The sequence below is a fragment of the Perca flavescens genome, chromosome 17, assembly GCF_004354835.1.
Source record: "Perca flavescens isolate YP-PL-M2 chromosome 17, PFLA_1.0, whole genome shotgun sequence".
NCBI classification, from domain to species: domain Eukaryota; kingdom Metazoa; phylum Chordata; class Actinopteri; order Perciformes; family Percidae; genus Perca; species Perca flavescens.
Window position 1 is genome coordinate 19,313,029 of NC_041347.1, and position 22,179 is coordinate 19,335,207.

The following is a 22,179-nucleotide window of genomic DNA, read 5'->3' on the forward strand; positions in this document are numbered from 1 at the left end:
AAAATCAGCACATAAAAAACAAGCCCCGCTCCATGGCTCTCTCAGGCCTTTCCAGCATGTCCCAGCCTCCAAGCCAACCTGAAAGTGGCAGACAGGCCAGTATGGTGTGGAAAAAACTGTTAAAAGAGCTCCATCTTGTGGCAAATGTCCTTACACACACACACACACACACACACACACACACACACACACACACACACACACGCACGCACGCACGCACGCACACACACACACACACACACACACACAGGTTATTTTTTGTAAAGCACTTGAGAAGAAAGATGCTATATGAAATACGTTTATTAGTATTATTAATTTAATGTACAAACCCCATTATGTGTATATTTCTGTAACGTTGACTAGGCTACTATTAAAATATATAGTAAAAAGTATTATGTTTATACTTATTTTTGAAAGGTAAGTGCTGTAGTACAACCAGTATGTGGGCTTCTATGTGTGGAGTAGTTTTGGAGACATGACTCTCTGTAATTATGACATTTCTTTTGGCAAAAAATATTATTATTATTATTATTATTATTATTATTATTATTATTATTATTATTATTATTACCAAAATTATGAATATGCTTATTTTTTAAAAGTAAGTGATGTAGTACAACTAGCAGCAGACAAATTATGTGTGAGGTAAGTTTAGAGACACGACTCTATTTAATTATTAAAATATTAAATGTTTTTGGCAAAAAATATTGCCCAAGATTATGATGCTTATTTTTGAAAGGTAAGCGTTGTAGTACTAGCCTGGATGCCAGCTGAACTTAGCCCCGCCCACAACATTCGAGGTCTGGAAGTTCACATTCTGACTAAAATCTGAGTATGACAATGTCAGGCTACTGTAGTACAACCATCAGGGGGGGTTCTATGTGTGGAGTAGTTTTGGAGACATGACTTATTATTATTACTACAGTTTTTTACAATCACTTTGCTACTAATTTCAGAACCTTGATGTCATTTTTCAAAACTTTAGACACAAAACTCAAAACGGTCATCACTTGTAACACAGGCTGTCCAATGTTCAAAACATTGCATTGTGCATTCATATCTTTAAAGAAATCTTGCACTTGCACAATCACTGGTTCAAAAAACAAATATATTGTGAAATACCATTGAAACATTACTTTAGATCACCCACACACAAGCTACCCATAGTTTCACTGGGTCATTGTTCGACAATTAAATATTGTAGTACAAAATAGGTGATACATGTTTCATTATGGTACTACATATAAATACATCCCTGTAAAAGTACTGCAGTAATAGAGAGAATACTACAGACCAATGTGGTACGAGTATATACATATAATGTATGTATATATATATATATTTACTGTATTTACCCTTTATTTACAGTATCCAGGTAAGTTGATTCTCATTTTTGGATTCTCAAATTCTCATTTGCAACAACGACCTGATCACATTCATTGTTGGCCACTGAACAGTATATATATATATATATATATATATATATATATATATATATATATATATATATATATATATATATATATATACAGTACTTTATATATAAAGTATATATAAATTATATATCTCTATCATCAGTAACGAGTTGGCAGAATTGGACCTGCAATTCAAGGGCCTGCATCCATACAGTGCAGTACTGTCAGTAAATATACAGTAAATATTCTTAAAGGTGGTACATGGGAGCATGGAAACAGTGTCTGATAAACAGTAGTACATTACAGTAAAGGTGGTACATGGGAGCATGGAAACAGTGTCTGATAAACAGTAGTACATTACAGTAAAGGTGGTACATGGGAGCATAGAAACAGTGTCTGATAAACAGTAGTACATTACAGTAAAGGTGGTACATGGGAGCATGGAAACAGTGTCTGATAAACAGTAGTACATTACAGTAAAGGTGGTACATGGGAGCATGGAAACAGTGTCTGATAAACAGTAGTACATTACAGTAAAGGTGGTACATGGGAGCATGGAAACAGTGTCTGATAAACAGTAGTACATTACAGTAAAGGTGGTACATGGGAGCATAGAAACAGTGTCTGATAAACAGTAGTACATTACAGTAAAGGTGGTACATGGGAGCATAGAAACAGTGTCTGATAAACAGTAGTATATTATAGTAAAGGTGGTAAATGGGAGCATGGAAACAGTGTCTGATAAACAGTAGTACATTACAGTAAAGAAGGATGATGAAATATTACATTCATAGATCATGTAGTCTAATTGGTTCATGCTCCACGCTAATTGGTGACAATGAATCTCGTTATCTTGAAGCTTTCATGATCTAAACATGGAATATTGTTTGTTTCCATACAACTATGCATTAAGAGTAATGGAACAGTTACTTATCATTTTGAGTGGTTGTATCAATTGATAGATCATTGTAATGAAATGAATAGACAATCATCTGAAATATAATGTGTGAATTGAGTACTTTAATGTTAAGTTGTGTCATATTGAACAGGTGATCTTTGTTAAATGAACAAATGATCTTAGGTTTATGTGTATTGTATCCAAGCAATTGAAAAAAGTGTTAGAGTTTTGAAAAATGTACATTTTGATCATTGGTTGTGAGTTTTGTGTCTAGAGTTTTGAAAAATGACGTCACGGTTCTGAAATTAGTGCCAAAGTGATTGTAAAAAATTGTAATTATATTGTTGAACGAGGGTATTTGAAAATCCAAAAAAACGCTTGAACCTGCAGCTGGAAAGAGGAAGAGTCTAGCGAGGCCCTAGATGCACACAGGAGCAAGAAAGATGGCTGCATTGACCTAGTGATGAACTGAGCCGTTAGATTGTATGTTAGATGGTAAATGCGTATGCATATAGGAAATATCGTCACATGAGATGTTTTTACGTATGTCCAGCCTGATAGCTGCGTTAAGATTGTATTGCCTTGTAAGGTAAAATAAGATGGTAAGACACACCTCACTGTGATGGGGGGTTGAACCCCATGAAATGTGTATATAAATATGGGTGCTTCGCCAGCAGGGAGTGGCTCTTGGCTCTCTCGACCTTCACCCTTGCTGTAGGGGCATCCTGTGTCTTGGAGCATTTTTGAATGATTGAACTTAGTTAATTTTTCCATTTATTAATTTTTTTGCTTATTTGTTTTTTCTTAACTTTTTGCTTCAAATAAAATAAAACCACCTGTGTTCGTCTTGAGCAAGGAGACCCAAAAAACCTTGTAAGTCTTTTTTTGCCTTTTTAGAAGACTTTTTTCCTTTTTTTTCTCCTTGTCCTCCACTTCACCCGTGTGAGCGGGGAACAGTGACCTAAGTGGGGACTCCTCTTTAACCGCGTGGTTTGCAGCAACTCTGGGGACCGATCTGACAAGCAGGCCTTTGATCTTCCAGCTGAGCTTCTGTGACCAAGGCAGAAGTGGCTGTCCGAATGTGAGTAATCAATTGTAATTGTTTGGTTGTAAAGATCGCCTGTGTGCTGTCTATTTCACATACGGGGAAATACTACTGCAGTACTTTTATAGGGATGTATTTACTTGTAGTACCATAATGAAAAATGTATCACCAATTTTGTACTACAATATTTAATGATTGTACGAACAATGACACAGCGAAACTATGGGTAGCTTGTGTGTGGGTGATCTAAAATAACGTTTCAATGGTATTTCACAATAAATTAGTTTTTTGAACCAATGATTGTGCAAGTGCAAGATTTCTTTAAAGATATGAATGCACAATGCAATGTTTTGAACATTGGACAGCCTGTGTTACAAGTGATGACCATTTTGAGTTTTGTGTCTAGAGTTTTAAAAAATGACATCAAGGTTATTGAAATTAGTAGCAAAGTGATTGTAAAAAACTGTAATTTGAGTGTGATGAAGAACTTCTGCAGATACAACTGGGCCACATTGCAAACCTCTCATCATATTAGTGAGGAAGCTGCCATATTGCTTCTCTCATCCTGGTCTCCTCAGGCCCTGCAAACTGGACCACACTTGTGGTTTACTGCTAGAATATTACAGTAGGCCACTATACTGATTCAGATTTGCCACTTCAGTCCACAGCACCATACAATATATGATAAACATGCACCAGCCTTTGTGAAAGTGTATGTTCTGAGAGAGAGAGAGAGAGAGAGAGAGAGAGAGAGAGAGAGAGAGAGAAAGAGAGAGAGAGATCTCAGTTCTAACATTAAACGTTTGCATGATTCTGAGCCATCTGCTGCTGCTCCAACAATACAATGGCAGTAATTATTTATATTTCTTACCAGGAGATGTCAGTTATCTTGATCAGAAAAATAATGCATTGCAAAGTCAGGACTTGTACCAATTATTTTATTTACAACATACACATGCAAACAAGCACACAGCAGCACATAGTTTTTGTTATTTAGTTCTTTGAGTTTGATGTTGTTTTGGTGTTATGTTCTAAGCCTTATGTGCTTTAGTTCCCTTGTTCATTCCATTCCATTCCATTCCATTAAATGACATGTCATTTAGCTGGCACTTTTATCCAGAGCGACTTACGATTAAGTGAAAGGGAGAGGGAAACCGGAGCACCTGGAGAAAACCGCATGCAGACACGGGAAGAACATGCAAACTCCAAGCAGAAAGGCCCCGGGCCACCAGGGTTCCAACCCAGTAGCTTTTTGCTGTGAGGCCACAGTGCTTACCACTGACCATTCCTTATTGTAATTCAACCACACAATACCTATCATGTATTATATTTTATTATCCAATATTGACCAACTACTGTTTCAAGGGCTTAGTATGAACAGTGAACATCTAACGAGCTGGGTGATCCAGGCACAGGCCCAGCAGTGAGGAGGTCTACCATGCTCACCATGAACTCTGGTCTAGTCTGCAGGGCCTGAGGAGACCAGACCAGAATGAGATAGTCTCCAGTACACTTTAACTTGTTAATTTATGTTCTTCATCACATTTACATGTTCATTGGCAGCTAACGTGGTCAACCATGTCACATACAATATTCTGCAGAGCAATTTAAAAAAAGACTTTATATTGTTTGCCTTTTTTTACTGGCTGATGTAAGATTAGAGTAAAAGTAGTCAATAACGCCACACATAATGCTAGGGGAATGCAGATTTTATTTAAAATGTGATTTAAAAATTATTATAATCCTATTTCTATTTTAAAACAATATCCATTATTACTCCCTTTGTGGCTATTAATGAATGTTGCGCAATTAAATACTTTACATAACCCTAACCATAACCCTGTAGCTTAATCTGACAAACTACAGGCAAAAGCTAAAGTACATTGTTCTTCTGGCAGTTATTACAGCTCTCATACTTTTATTTTGACACGTTAATGTTACTTCCTGTCCAGAGCGCATTGCTTTTAGTCAACTTTGATCTTAACCATAGACTGTTACAGAACACGTAATACCAAAATAACATTATAAACGAGACCTGTGTTCCATCAGATTTTCAGTGATTATGCACATTATAAAAATGAGCCCGTATTCTCGCTCTTGGGTTAAAACGGAAACATGAATAACAACAAAAAAAAAAAACAGTTGAAACTGACCTATGTCTTAGGGCGAACACATTTGCTGTTGTCACAATACATGTTCTCACATCACTGCTCTGTGACGGGCAGACATATGGGAGTGTTCTTTAAATGGAAAGTATGACAGAGTCCCACCCATACCAGTTATCGCTAAGTAGCTAGCTTAGTCAAAACTGCGGCTGGTCACAGAATTACGTTCATCCAGGAAGAGGCTATACAAGCAGACTGAAGTAAGTGCTAAAATCAAACAACTACTCAAACAGGCTGAGTTAGAGTGTATGATACATTATCTCACGTTATAAGTTATATTTGGATAAGTAGCAACTATTTTTGGAGTCGTTTTCTGGTCCAACGTTCTGCTCGACGCTGTCGTTAGCCTGTCAACGTTATTGCACATATACAGTACTTACCAGTGCCTTTAGCTCAGCCATTTAAGGCCACAAAATGCTCTGCTTAGATTGTAGCTTCAAATTGCTGCTGGACTTTTGTTCGGCTATTTTTGGTCAGCAAGCTCAGATAGCGTTAGCTAGCTAGCTAGCTAAGTTACGGCAAAGTGCAGGGTTGAGTTGACACGGCGGATCTATGTAAATTGGGTTCGGAGGTTTAACTAGCTTGTTTTTCTTTAACAGATCTACAGGCCTAGCGCACAGTCCAAAACGGGAACTTTTGTTTGTGTTAGTATGTGTATTTTCAATTGCCTAACACAATCTGTTTTGCATGTTAATTAGTGCAGTGTTTGTTATCACTTTCGTTATCCATAGTCAATAGTAATGTCTTGTGTCTCGCCGAACCATCAATCTTCACCAGTTTTAAAGTGAGGGAACTGACACGCCCAACGTCACAACAAAATTCAACTAAATCAAGCCATTTATGTATGTTAAGATTAGCTAGCTAATAGTAACCGTCACTGTATTGTTACACCTTAAGAAGTTGTAATGACCTCATATTGGTGAATTTAAACCTGAAATGATAAATATCTTTACTCGGACCCCATCTCCCTAAGCAAATAGGACTGCGTGCATTGGTGTTAGATTTGCGGTGTAACAGTTCCTGTGCTTCTCGTCACATTTTTCTCACAGTTTGAAGTGTGAAAGCAGAAAGGTGTGATCTGTTTGAACCTGAAGCATCCTAAAGTAGACAAACTACATTTGTTCTGACCAAATGTGTGTTTAACTGTTAAAGTATTTCACAAGGGCACTTTGAGTCAACATCAGTGCTAGTGTTTTGACATCAGAAGGCTGGGCATGACTCATGAGTATGACTTGTATAAGAGGTTAAGTAAGGGTTAATTCCCCTTCGAGCTGTCCATTGTCAGGTATTAATGGACGACGGCGAGGCGTGACGTTATAGATAAATGCTGTACTCAATTTAAATGGTTCTATCCCTCGGGATTGACGTCTGTATTTTATAGGGTTGCTTGCTTCCCTGCTCTGTGTGCTCATTCAAACACAGCAACGTCTTTTTTTCTGTGTCCATAAAATGCAAAGCAGAGAAGACAGTTCAATTCAAGTCCTCTGAAGTCAGCATTATCAGTAGGCATGTTGGAACACAGGCTTGTCATACTTAGCCTACATTGCTACATTAAAAAGCAAAGACCAGTGAATATATATAGGGACATAAAAAAGCACTACACTGAGTTGAGGAACCTACCTACCTCACAGACTAGTATGACCAATATAACAACAAACTATACTCTTACATTTATCAAAGCAGACATACTCTAGAAGTGAACCAGTTCTGAGAAAAGATTATTCATGTCATTGTCAGGGAATAGTTGTGTCCCGAGGATGAGGAGAGGCAGGATTAGAGCTGGGTGTGTTTTCAACTCTCTTGTATGTCAAGGTCAATATGTTTTACAGTCTCTATAGGTGCCATTAACAGCGTAGTGTTCTTTCTTTTCTTTTTAAGATTATTTTTTGGGGATTTTCTGATTTTAATTGACAGGACAGCTAGGCAAGAAAGGGGAGAGAGAGGGGGAAGACATGCAGGAAATCGTCACAGGTCGGATTCGAACCCTGGACCTCTGCGTCAAGGCATAAACTTCTCAGTATATGTGCGCCTGTTCTACCCACAAGCCAACCCAGCCATGTGTTCTTTCTTTTTATTGTCTTTTACCAACGGATAAAATGCATTTTTGTCTAGGTGGCTGCACAAGATGATTCTTACTTTTTTTTTTAATAGGTCATGTTTGACAGCTCTTTGATTTTTGACAGTTCTGTTTTATGCTTAAAGCCATGAGCTACCCTGGATACCCCCCCCAGGCAGGTGGATACCCACAACAGCCTGGGGCTTTTCCTCAACAACCTGGTGCCTACCCCCCTCAGCCTGGAGTATACCCTCCCCAAGCTGGAGGCTTCCCGCAGCAGCCAGGCGGTTACCCTCCTCAACCAAGTGGCTATCCTCCACAGGCAGGAGGCTATCCTCCACAAGCAGGAGGCTATCCTCCACAAGCAGGAGGCTATCCACCTCAGGCTGGAGGCTATCCGCCTCAGGCTGGAGGCTATCCACAGGCACTACCACAAGGTAAGCCCTCGTGCCACACTGTTAAAGGAATAGTTTGACATTTGCGAAATATATTATCAAAAAATGCCCACTTTCTCATCTAGCACATGAAGAGCAACACAATCATCCCATTATGGTGATTTAAAAATTAAGTCAAACAGAGTGCATTCACACAGGTCTTGCGCTTCAGAGCCCCTAAACCGGAGACATTTGAAAACACTTCTGACCCATTTTGGTTTGAAATCTGCGGGGTTGTGTTGCAGTCTCAACGGCCGCAAACGGAGATCTTTGGCAACACCGACACCAACGTTTCGCCGCCTGATTGGGTCTTATCGGTCATGAAGTCTCACTTTTGAGACTAATCTATTAAAGTTACCATGGCAACTACCACCAACTGGCGGAGTATACATGCTGCCTCCTATATATGCCCAGAATACAAGAATGTTGATGAGATGTGCGGTTTGGGCATGGTAGTTTAAATGCAGATTAGTTCTTCTACTGGAGCTAAAAACACTTGTGTGCACAGATATCACTTTTGGCTGAAAACTCTGCTTAAAAACCAAAACGTAGCAATGCAAATGTAGCTTTAATGTGTTCTGGTGCTTCTTTCTTAGAAAGGGTGAGTCAGTTATGTTTGTAGGAAACCAGGATCATGAGACTTATAGTAAACCGAGGAATGGTTGTTGCTAAGAGAAGCAAGTCCCACAGTCCTTCTTTCACATAGTACTCCTATTCTTTGTAACTAACTCTCTTTCACTTACCTGTTAACTAGTTGGAAAGTGAGAAAAGTTCCAGTAAGAAGAGTCATTCCTGTCTAAGGCTAATATTCTCAATGCACCCTCAACTTTTCTGAACAGCTTTGTCTTTGTTGTCTGCTGCAGGCAGCTGGGGAGGTGGCCCAGCTGGTGGATATCCCTCCATTGGTCTTGACAACTTATCCAATCCTGGATACATGGCTGGCATGGTAGGTTTAGCTTAACAAATGACCTTCACCTGCACCCAGAAAATTCTTAAAATATGTGTAATGCAACATCATCATATTAATGCGTTGAATCATTCAGTTAGAAATAATTACACAGCCATTCATGGAATATCACATCTTTTCACTTTGTGGTAAGACTTTTCCAAACATTTGCATCTTTAAATCCTCAGCATCGCCATTTTCTGTGTCAGCTTCTTTTTCTAGGTCTCTTACATAATTCATTCTTATTCATGCTTCTTAAACCTTACAGTCTAATGCAACTCTAATTATCCCCTTTACTTTACTGAGTCCTTGTCTTGTCTATGTTATTTTCTCATTATCTGTTATCAGATATATTCATTTCTGTCTTATGGTAGCATGGCCACACTTCATTTGGATACTTGTACATCGTGTAACTGGAAAAATTCTAAATGTCAGGGACATTAACTTCAGTCAGATCCAGGATAAAAGGGCATTTACTTGGAGATTTGTTAAACATTGATTAATTTAATAAATATGATAAATAAATCTGAATCTAATCCAATAAAGGTGTGACCAGCTACCTGTGCTTTGCATAAAATAATCCTTGAAGGTCTGTACACATATTATGAGATGCCAATCTTTCCAAATCACAGGCCAACCAGATCTCTTCTGTCATGGCGGGGTTTACTCAAAACCCATCCATGTTTGCCCAAGCCCCTGGGGGTCATCCACCTGCCACTCAGCCTGGCGGGTATGGTTCCCCCATCCCTAACCAACAGTCATATGGCCTGTACCCACAGCCCGGAGGGAACATGCAACACCCCCAAGGCCCAGGGATGGGCTACCCTGGTCAGCCTGGTCAGCCTGGTCAGCCTGGTCAGCCTGGCCAGCCAATGCCCGGGTACCCCGGAGCACCATCACCAAACCCACCCATGCCTGGTTATGGAGGAGCACCTGCACCTGTGCCAGGTTACCCACAGGCCCCTTCACCAAATCCATCAATGCCAGCCTACAACCCAGGAACCATGCCAATTGCTCCACTTGTCAACGTAAGAGTGTTATGTGTTATGCCTCTCTGTTGTTATGTGTCAAATACACACACACACACACTATACATTTACAACGTAATGTCTAAAACAGAATATGCTTTTTGTTTAAATAACACTTGTTGCACTGCGTAAATGGCTGTGTTGTTATCTCAGAGAGGATTCAGGGGAACAATCATGGACTTTCCTGGAGCTGACCCACTTAGAGATGTGGAGGTCCTGAGGAAGGCCATGAAGGGCTTTGGTGAGCGCTATGGACAGAATGCTTAATAATATCCTCCAGATGCACAAGATTCACTGGATGTTGTCTATTTGGGAAGTGTGTTCTAACTGTATTCATTTGGGCTGCCCTTTCTTAATTATTTAGTTAACTGATTGGTTGTAAGGATCATAGTCCACTAAGTGTTAAGTTAATTACCAGTAGTCATCTTTTTATGGTTTTTTTTTTTTTTTTTTTCAGGATGATGGATAAAAATGAATTTTTGATCGTTGGAAAACTATTGTCACATCTATAACAATAGTAATCAAAACTTTTATTCTGTCTTGTATGAACACAATAAACACTTACATTTTATAAATCATTGTGCACAAATTCACTTATATGTAATGGGACCAAGATACAGCTTGACATATTTAAAAATTATATAACCTAATTAAAGACATTCTATGACTGTTCGCTGACAAGCTTTAGTTAGTCGATGACCAACTTAACTTTCTTTAGATTATAGCTTTTGATATTAAGATATTTGTCATTTTCAAGTATAAATGTCTTGTACGTATGTAAGAAATGTTTTGAATTGGAACATTTCTTTATCTGTAGTGTGCTTCTGATTCAACGGTGTGGGCTTGTCTGTGCAGGAACTGATGAGCAAGCCATCATCGACTTACTGGGGAGTCGCTCTAACAAGCAGCGCGTTCCTTTGCTCCGGGCCTACAAAACCTCCTATGGCAAGGTAAACGTCCTTTTTATGCTTATTGTTAAGTGTTTAATGTTAATGTGATACCCAGGGGCGGATTAAGGTGGTCAGGGGCCCCTAGGCTGCTCTTTATGTGATAAATTTATTGTCAATCAACTAGTGTTTAATGGTCTCATCATCTCAGCTGACTTGTAGCCGTTATATTGTCGGCTAGTTTACTTTTGAATCAAACATCATGTGTTCTGTGTGCAGTAATCTTAATGTGTAAAGTAACTAAAGTAACTAGTAACTAAAGCTGTAACAGATGAATGTAGTGGAGTAAAAAGTATTAGATTTATCTCTGAAATGTAGCGGAGTAGAAGTAGAAAGTGGCATGAAAAGACAAGTACTTCAACATTTCGACTCAAGTACAGTACTAGAGTACATGTAGCCTACTTAGTTACATTCCACCACTGATCATTACTGAGACACAAACCACTGTGCAATACACTAAACTGTGAATCAAATAAAAATAATAAAAACAGCAGCAGCAGCAGCACATAACAATGTTATTAACAACAATAATGAAACAGCAGCACAACATGTAGGCTACATATTGTTGCATAATCATCACGCCTTTAGAATTTTTTATAGAATTCACATGCAGGATCTGAGCTTTAGGTAGCAGCAGGGACGGACTGGGACCAAAAATTGGCCCTGGCATTTTGGCCCAGACCACACCAGAGAAGATCACAAATACCATCCGTCCTTGCTCTCCCCTGAATATGTATAGCAACTCCTACTCCTTAAAAATACTAACGCCATGTAATGAGTAAGCAAGAATCATTAATATAATAATAATAATAAATTGTCAGGCCAATCCGGGGGCCCTGCACACGTGAGGCCCCTAGGCTGCAGCCTACGTAGCCTGTGCATTAATCCGCGCCTGGTGATACCTGATGCCATTTTCCAGTGTTGTGCCTGAACGCGTTCATGAACTCATTCATGAACTCGTTCATATTTTGGGCGAAGGTGAACTGAACGTACCGTATTACTGCCTGATGAACGTTACTGTGAACTCGTTCATTTTGGTGTCTGTGAACGGCACGCTCTCTCAGTTTAACTTCGTTCTATAGGGTGCCAGATTTCTATAGAGCCTTCCAGGCGAAAGCCGGCTAAAACACACCGTAAACAGGCCTTAATATGTAGCGGAAAAAACACCCAATCTGGCAACACCAGCCACCAGTGTCGCACCGCCGCACGCGTCATCAAAACAAAAAGCGGCATGGAGGTGACGAAGCAGCAAGGAGGCTTCGTATGATCATTTAAACGAGTTTTATGACAAGGATGGGAAAAATCTTACATTTCTGTGCAAACTTTTCCCGCCGGCTTTCAAAAAGAAAAGCCGCACTTCAGTCACATCCACAGCAAACCTGAAACGGCACATTGAACTGATTGGAAATGAAGATGAAATCTGACACATAGTTTCAGTGTTAAAACTGATAAAATAATAGCTGTCTGTGGTTCTATATGGGCTGTGGCAATAATTTTGAAAAATAATAGCTCACAGCAACATATGGGGAAAAAAAGAACTATGAACTAGTTCATTTTTGGAACTGTGAACTTAGTTCAAAATTTTTAAGTATGAACTGAACTAGTTCATTTTAAAATTTGTGAACTGAACTTTGAACAAGTTCATGTAGAAAGTGAACTTTCCCAACACTGCCATTTTCCATTAGATGAGTATTTACAATTTCTGAATATAGAATCTAAGTGGCTCAGTATGCGTTAGCTAGCAGTGTGTAATGATGACAAGCAGACAGCAGGTGCTGTGGCTGCCAGTAGAATGGAGAGGGGGTTGGAATGCCTTCAGCGCTCATTATAGCTATGCCACAGAGCTTCTAGCAGTACTTTTTTTTTTTTTTTTTTTTTCAGCAGTTAATGACGGTTGTTAATTTTGCCAAGCATGTTTCCATTTTCAGGATCTGATTAAGGACCTGCACTCGGAACTGTCTGGAAACTTTAGGAGTCTGGTCATGGCCACATTGAAGACCCCTTCTGAGTTTGATGCCTTTGAGATCCACAATGCCATAAAGGTAAACGCTCAGGCACAAAACCTATTGATACTTCTTTCAGTATTTACCAGCTTTATGTTGACATAGAATTAATTAAAACCCATATTATTATTATGTGGTATTGCATTGTAAAAAAAAACAACTTTTTGTTATGAAAAAGGCTCCTAGATCAAGAAGCATGTATACGTGTTACATTGTTATAAAATGTAAAGAATTGCATTAGTTGAAGGTTTGAATAAAGATTCCCTTAACACAAATACACAGGAAAAATGTTGCCTGCCAGAGGACTGGGTTGTAAAGTTATTATTGTTCATTGTTGGGATGGCAGTAAGTCAGTCAGTAGGGAGTTGGGTTGGGAATACCCCTTGCATACGGACCAAAGTATGGTGGTGGACTGGTAGCTGGAGAGGTGCCAGTTCACCTCCTGGCCACTGCCAATGTGCTCTTGAGCAAGGCACTGAACTCCCAACTGCTCGGGCCCCCTCACTCTGACATCTCTCCATTAGTGCATGTATAGGTACTGAGCATGTATGTGTAATTTAGGCCTGTGTGTAGTGTGTAATAAGAACAACAGAGTGAAAACATTATCATTTCTCTTAATAAATTATAAAATTATATATATATATATATATATATATATATATATATATATATATATATATATATATAATAATTTTTTATATATATATATATATATATATATATATATATATATATATATATATATATATATATATAATAATAAAAAAAATTATAATTATTATATATATATATATATATATATATATATATATATAATTAATTATAATTTTTTTTTTTTTTTATTATTGTCCTGTATCCCTAACAGGGAGCTGGAACTGATGAAGCCTGTCTGATAGAGATCCTGTCTTCTCGCTCCAACGCTGAAATCAAGGAGATAAGCCGTATTTACAAACAAGGTGAGATGCCTCAGGGTGGTTAATGGACTGCTTTCCCTACTGTTGTGATCTCCTTTATTACCAAGTATAACAGAACTGTGGTCAAAGTGTTTTATTATGTTATATTATGTTATGTTATATTAGTAGATACGCGCAGTCTGTCTAGATTTTGGTACCACCATACAATTTGTAAATGCATATGTTTTGGCTAGGAATGTGTTGCCATTTTAGTCAATAATAGGAAATGGAAAGTGAAATTAAGGTTTCATAACTGCAACTGCAGAAAGACATACAATTTTCTAATTAATACTTTTTGGTTATTTAATTGTTCAGTGTTGTTTGTTATTATATATATTTTTATGCTTATACTGTAATGTACTGTATCCTAGTTTCCCTTGCCAGTAAATTGGGTTGTGGTCACCTAACCTTCAGTATATGCTTGAAAAGCTGCTGGTATATCATTCTTGGTTTCAGTGAAGAATTTCAGTGCCTCATGATTTAAATGCAGTTGCACAATGTTTGTTACTATTCAAATTATTACCATCTTTGATCTGTGGTGGAATTTCCAACTTACAAACTCATGCTATGTAAGTTGAGACCCTAGTGCCCAGGTCTCTTTCAGGTCAGTGGCCAACATAACCTTAACTATAACCTGTCCAGGCAGAGGAGTACTTCAACTCTGTGCCTCCAAAGATGATGATATGTAACAAATATATGATAAGACTACCTGAAGATCATGGAGGAAGTAAACACATAACACATTATGTATGTCTGTGTTTTGTGCGCCCGCAATAGTTTTGTTTTCATTGAAGGTTCAGCTAAATTTAATGCCTCCAGCATGAGTTTAAATAAACCATAGACAGTAAAAAGAATGGACACATCAACGCCATATATTTCTACGGAGACCAGTGAAGTCACTTTTCCGGTGATGGCCGAGTGTTACTGTGCAGCCTCAAACTGAGCTTGACGAAGTAGATGTGATGTGAGCAACCAGTCTGAAAGTTATAAGTCTGTGCCAAGAGAAATCTCAATCATTCCGATTCTTGCAGAGACGGAGAGCGTAGGTATATGTAAGGAGATAGCATAGGCACAGGCTAATTATTGCTAACTAAAATGCTAGTTAACATTAGTAATTAAACTTAAACAACTACTGTAAGTCGAAACTGCCTGCAAGCTTCTCCTGTACTATACGGTAATTTATCGACTATGCGACAGAAAGTTGCGTGGTTATGACGCAATCGTTAGCCTATTTTTACAAAAACGCCTGCTACGGAGCCATAACGTGAAATACAAGGTAATGGGGCCTTTTATACATTGTCGTGTTTCTTTAGAAATAAACAATGGACAAATGGAGTCTTTAAACACTTCAGATGTAGAGTTATTCGCTGTCAAAGTGACGCCAAAATGAATGGAAGGCAATGGGATGCTAACGGGAGGTGATGGCTTGTTAGCCTAGAATCTCCCCATTGGAAATAAACCTTCAGGAAGACAGGAACTTCAGAAGTTGGGATGGCACCTACACTGTACCGTGTAATCCTAAACTCTCCTCAATTGAGAATTTGTTAAATCCTCCTGTGTAATTCATCAAAGTCTCCTAAACCTTCTTCACATATGTGAAGTGAGATGTGCTGCTCCTGAGTTTTTCCTTAACACAGTCCGCACATGTTGATGATCAGCTTTCAAAAGTCACTAATGCTTGAACCTACAGTATGTATTTGAATTGAACCCATGTACAATATCTTTGGTCTTTTTTTGTTTGTACCATTGTTTTTTTTTTTTTTTTGCCATTTCAGAATACAAGAAGACAATGGAAGATGCCATTAGTGGCGATACTTCTGGCCACTTCCGCAGGCTCCTGATCTCTCTCGCCCAGGTAAGATATGATACAAATAAATTACCTGTATACCTGTCTCTCGGCAACTACTTTTAGATTGAACTAGGAATATGCTGTCCTGTATTTTGCAGGGTAATCGTGATGAACGAGAGCAGGTTGACATCTCTCTGGCTAAACAAGATGCTCAGGTAAAATCTGCTTCTTTCTCATTACTATGTTTTTTGATTTATCTGCATCTTGGTTATTCTTCCAGTATTTCCCATACATAGGTTCTATTTGGGCACCCTGCCCTGGTAAATTGAGACCTGCCCAGATAGATAAAATCAGAATTACATAATTTTATTTTTTTTACAGCCCCTCCTCCTCGTGAAGTTGCATGCATAACAGCGTCAACGTTGCACTTGCTTAGTAGTAGTAGTAGTAGTAGTAGTAGTAGTAGTAGTAGTAGTAGTAGTAGTAGTAGTAGTAGTAGTAGTAGTAGTAGTAGTGTGGTTCCTGCTCCGCGCTGCGACAGGACATTAAACTTACACAGACAGCTATGTCACCTCTTTCATTAAACCACAGCGGTGCATACTGGAGAGAAACCGAAACTAAAGTATCGATCTTATTACCCTGGTATTGATCAATATACGTTAGTAGTAGCATGCTGCTGGTGGTCTTGCAATGGGATTAACTGTACTAATAAAACCGTAGAACTTGAGCTAACCATCAAAATGAACAAGAATGAACTTTAGATAGCACTATGTCTTATATGGTCTAACAGCAGTTAGGAGGGAACAGTGTTGAGATTAATAATTACATGTATGGAACTTTCTGTATGGATCATAGTACAGTATTACGGGTATTTTATCTGCTGAACCGTTAACACTTGGCAAAAACCCAACTGATTTAATTGACGAAGCACAACATTTTTGCTACACTTTTGTTTTTGTCATTTTTTTTTGTTTAAAATTTAATGAGCAATTTGTTGTATTTTAGCAAAATGCTGAAAGCGGCAGAAATACAGAACTGAGTAGCCTACATTTTAAAATCTGTTTATTTATCCGAAGTAATATTATTGCAATATTCAACAGCGTCAGGGCATATTGCATATTCCTCATATGGTGCAGCCCTAATAAATAACCTGAAATTGTGTCAGATGCTGCATGGTGTCGCAATATTTTTATCTGTGTCTGTATCATCATTTGGTCTTAATTTGTTTAATATGTAAATAGTTATTTCTTTCTAAATTATCTGATAATGTTATGTAGTCATTGTTTTAACCTTCGTTTGACTAGTTTTATAACTGAACCCATTATTACTGAACCTAGCCATTACGCGCCCTGCCGTCACATCCTGTGCCACCCACCACCACGAGTAAATTCTCAACCTGTGGGAAACTCTGTCTTCTATTGTTATTTACTTGTACTATTGATTGCAAAGACCCCAGGAAGAGGAGCTCTGCTTAAGGGCACATCTAATGGAGATCCTATACTAAACAAAAGACATTGCATTTTTGTTCTCCTTCTAGGCCCTGTATGCTGCTGGAGAAAACAAGCTGGGAACAGATGAATCCAAGTTTAATGCTATTTTGTGTGCCAGGAGCAAACCCCATCTCAGAGCAGGTATTCTTTATGGAGACATGTTCACAAGCATAACCTAAGGTTCAACATTGAAAACACATTAAAGGAGAATTAGGCCACAAATGGAAACTTAGTGCCTAGTTAGCTATAGTTGTGTGTGTGTGTGTGTGTGTGTGTGTGTGTGTGTGTGTGTGTGTGTGTGTGTGTGTGTGTGTGTGTGTGTGTGTGTGTGTGTGTGTGTGTGTGTGTGTGTGTGTGTGTGTGTGTGTGTGTGTGTGTGTGTGTGTGTGTGTGTGTGTGTGTGTGTGTGTGTGTGTGTGTGTGTGTGTGTGTGTGTGTGTGTGTGTAGTGTTTCTTGAGTACCAGCAGATGTGTGGCAGGGATATCGAGAAGAGCATCAGCAGGGAGATGTCCGGAGACCTTGAGAGTGGCATGTTGGCAGTGGGTAAGAATACACACCCACAGCTATTCAAGTCTAGTTTTAGATAGGTCACACCCATGTAATGAGAGAGTCAGAATCTGCTCCACATAATTAGTTAATGACAAGTGTAAGGTTGTCTGCAGTACATGTTTGACATAACATTTAAACATGTTCCATGCTCATTATGTTACATGTTGTATTACAGCTATCTTAATACACTTTTGAAAAAGAACTGGAGGAAGTTGTTAAATGCATAATTTCTTTTTTCCCCCTTTTTTGCCAACATTTCTCAGGGTTATGGTACAGTAACCTGTTTTTAGATGTGATTTATTTGAATCCTTCCAATGGTTTTGCACAACCAGTCTATAAGTTTTCATTGTGAGGTGGTGTGTGGTGCAATGTTGGATGTCTGCCATCAGTTTTGATGCTGTGTTTCGTTTCTCTCTTCTGGACAGTGTTTTTGTTTTCTGATTTCACCTATACATTGTTTTCAATATATAAGTTGCTTTAAAGCTCCATTAATGAATATTTGGTCACTAGTGGGCAGAATATCCCAGAAACAAGCTGACAAACGCAGCCCTGACTTGAATTTCTAGCAGACCGAGAGCAACATTATCACCCTATGGCGGTCATGTTTCCTGCCACCTGATGAATGTAAATCTAATATTCACTCTCCTTTTTAGCTCTGTTTTAGTCTCTAGTCTCTACCATATATATAATGAGTTTTAGAACATGACTTAGGCTAACCAACTACGTAAGCATACATGTCATTTTGAGTGAAAAACGAACAGAAAATCCCCAAAAAGTCAAAGGTACAAGACTGTGTACATAATTTAATTTCAGAGCAAAGGAACTACTCATCCCATAAACCACTGCGCACCACTGAATAATATAGTCGAAGACACAACCGCGAAAGAGCCTCTTGAGCAACTTCTAATCTGACGACAACCTTGTGCACTTTTTCCTCCAAAACAGTGATTTTGTATATAGTGAATGTACAGTTAATAGTGTAGTTCTTTCAGTAGTAATTGTGTAAATAATAAAATGATTGATATGACTCATGCGGTATGAAGGCTACAGTAGTCTAGTTAAAGTGAACGGATAATGTTAACTAACGTTACCAACCTCCCTGCAAAACTCACCACAACTTTGTAGGTCTTGTCCCTCATGCTGGTCCTTACAAAACCCACAAGCTGAACCTCGGACACACTACATTCACTAACGCGACCCGATTTATTTAAAGTGGTTTTCACCCCTTTGGACACTCTTGTTCTCTTCCTTGAAAAAAGCCATCATGGCAGCCAAGGAGATCATGATTGCACTGATTAAGTCTACCGTGCAGAAACGCAACACAGGTTGTTGTTTTTTTTTTCCCTTCTTTTTATTAAAGATTGTACAGTAGACCGTAATGTTACAGTAGCCTACACAGTACAGCAGCAAAGACTCTCACAGACTTTCGCGGGGTTTAGGGTTTACCCAAACAGTCACATTACATGAGTTCCAACAATCAGAGGCGTCACTGTGACATTGTTCAGGATTGTGGGTAAAGAAGTACTTATCCAAGACGTTGCGAATAAAAGACATTTATCTCAAAACAAGGTTGGTGCCCCATGAACTTTTGGCGTCTATATGAGCATATACAATCGCTTAGTCACGTCGTAGCTGGTTTTAAGTATACCATCGACGGTTAAGATTTTATGGCTTATGCTCCAATTGTCAATGGAGAAATTGCATTGTGTTTTTACTTCCGGACCCGGCTGTGAGCAGGACTGTTGAGCTCTATGGGGTTGTTATTTGGATGAAAATGGGTAGACTCGAGCAGACCGGAAATGTGCTGGGATCAAACAGGCAAAAAGCTCGGTAGGGCTGCAGACAACCCTCTAGAGGTTCATGTTTACAAGTGACACCTCCTTCAGAGTCCACATAGTAATTTCATTGAATATGAACATATTGATTAATGCAGCTTTAATTCTTCTTGTTGCCATCCTGTTATATTCTTTTGTGTGTATGCATAGCTTGATTTTCCATAATCACTCTTCAGATAGCACTTAAGTATCGTTTCTTCATTATCCTCAACTCAACACGCAGTGATGAATCTTAGAAGGTGTTTTTTACAGTGCATTTAAGAGACAAAGTATGTTTAAAACAATACAAATCTTTAAAAAAGAGAGTATGAATTAATGAGTACGCTGTGCTTGTGTTGGCAATAAATAACTATTTTATGTTTCAGTGAAGTGTATTAAGAACACAAGTGCCTACTTTGCTGAGAGACTTTACAAGTCCATGAAGGTGAGAAACCCTGTATTGATTGGCTAGTCATTTTCTATACATAACTAAATTAGTGTAGCACAATATTTAATTTATGTTACCCTAATTGTGTGTATGTGTTCAGGGAGCTGGGACCAAAGACACAACCCTGATCCGGATCATGGTCTCCCGTTCTGAGGTTGACATGCTGGATATCCGCCAGGAGTATGTCAAAAACTACGGAAAGTCACTGTACACGCATATCTCTGTAAGTACTTTGATCATATATTGTGCTAAATACAAATTACCCTGCAGTCGCATGGATGATTTAAAAGCAACAAGAGACACATTTGCTGATTTATTTATTTCATTGACAGGGAGACACATCTGGGGACTACAAGAAACTTCTACTGAAGTTATGTGGTGGCAATGACTGAAAAGGAAATAGGGACTACTACAATATATAAATGTTCTATAAATATCAGTTTTCTGCCTTTATCTATATGCACTATACACAAACCGCAAACCTGCATGCCATACTAGTACTATCAATGCAATGTTTACCTATACAGAATACACAAAAAGGTTTTATATTTTTTCACTTGTGATATCTGGAAATTTGAGTTGAATATACATGGCCATACAATAGATTTAAAAGAGATTACATTTGTTTTTTTTTTAGAGCTATATATTTTTAAGATATTTTATATCAATTTTGCTAATACGATCAGATAACGAATGATATCTGGAATGTTTATCAGCTAATTTTTTTATGTTCAGCAATGCTGAATCAAGTATGAGACCTAGAATACATAGCAGCTAAGTACCAAAGTTGTTTGTCAATTTTTGCAATTGTATAATCTCTTCTATATTTTGTTTTACACTATTTCTTTGTTCATCATAGTTGTGCTGTATTTGCAGCAAATGCTTTAATTTGTGTACGTATACCTGGCGTAGCATGTAAAGCTCAGGTATCACATTTCATAAATTGTTGATTTGGTCTTCATGAGTGTCAGAAAATAAATATTCAGAACGCATACTGGAAGTATTTGAGCTTCATTACATGGAATAATACATTTAAAAAAATACAACATACCAACCTTATTTAAATACAGATACAATTCAATGACTATCATATCTCCTCACTGGTTTACAAGCAAATTCATCCCTATGTGTAATACAGTCTGCTTTAATCAGATGGCATATTAACCAATTATAATATCTTTCTAATCTGTCAAGACCTTCTCATGACTGCTCTAGTACTGTTAGCTCTTAGTAATATACTCAGTTTGCCAGCAGAGGGCAGAGAAGTCTTAATACAACCACAACAGCTACACTAAAAGTGGTTCAATAGGCAGAGCTCTTTACAAATGCTCAGCTGTGAAGAATATCGATCATTATATGATGGTATTAAATCAATAACCGTGGTCACAATTTAGTTTAACCCTTGTGTTGTCCTCTAAGGTTTTTTAATAGTTTAATAGTTTCTTTTAATATTTTTTTTCTTGCTTTATTCAATGTTTTGTACGCTTTTCCCCCAGCTACTGCCAGTATATACCCCCCTTACACCAACTTATTACCAAAAGTTTTACAATTCTTTTTTCAAAATTCATGGTCCATAAACCTCATTTATATGATGTTATACCTAATTTTTTTGTTCAAAAGCAGAAATTGTGAAATATTGACAATTAAGTTAAAATCTGAGGAAGACTTTTGTCAGAGTTTAGTCAGGAAATGGTTTTTAAACCATTTAAATCGTTTTTTTTTTTTTTCAAATGCTGTAAAATATAACATCCGGAGTTCAATGATATTGCGAACAATGTTGTATTGAACCAACCGTGTTGTTTTTTGGGGGCAATTTGGTTAAAAAGAAACCATATATTTTGTGTAGAAACTTTAAAAAACGGGGCAAGTTTGACCCAGAGGACAACAGGAGGGTTAAATTCCGCAGGTAACAAACAAGTGTCTTCATTCTCCAACACTGAATATGGTTAAAGTCTGGTGATTTTTAAACACATACAGCATTTCTCTTACCTTGAGTGGTGTGAAGCCAATGTGTGTGTCTGCACATGGGGTTCTCCATGGCTTAGTGGGTCCTGTTGGTTTCACCTTAAAATGCTGTTGACTATAGAGACGTTGCTCTGCTGGCTACAGTAGTGTTTGTGAGTTAAATGCACATGCGATCAATAACTCTATGAAGTGAGGAAGGGGAGAGCCTGTGGAATTGATTGCATCCATAAAGC

General features: G+C 38.2%; 1 protein-coding gene across 3 annotated transcripts; it reads left to right on the top strand.

Moving 5' to 3' along the window:
- Positions 1–5,508: 5,508 nt before the first annotated feature.
- Positions 5,509–20,975, top strand: anxa11a (annexin A11a). Of its 3 annotated transcripts, none has more exons than XM_028603300.1 (15): positions 5,509–5,723; positions 7,707–8,016; positions 8,877–8,959; positions 9,592–9,987; positions 10,141–10,228; positions 10,843–10,937; positions 12,863–12,976; positions 13,803–13,893; positions 15,666–15,745; positions 15,838–15,894; positions 17,217–17,310; positions 17,618–17,713; positions 19,920–19,978; positions 20,082–20,204; positions 20,314–20,975. In XM_028603300.1, the coding sequence occupies exons 2-15, from the start codon at positions 7,716–7,718 to the stop codon at positions 20,371–20,373; spliced, it is 1,737 nt and encodes a 578-aa protein (XP_028459101.1). In that variant the 5' UTR covers positions 5,509–5,723; positions 7,707–7,715; the 3' UTR covers positions 20,374–20,975. The 3 variants fall into 3 exon arrangements, with proteins under 3 accessions (XP_028459101.1, XP_028459103.1, XP_028459102.1); XM_028603302.1 differs by having other exon boundaries at positions 5,512–5,723; positions 9,739–9,987; XM_028603301.1 differs by having other exon boundaries at positions 5,512–5,723; positions 7,726–8,016.
- Positions 20,976–22,179: the final 1,204 nt, after the last annotated feature.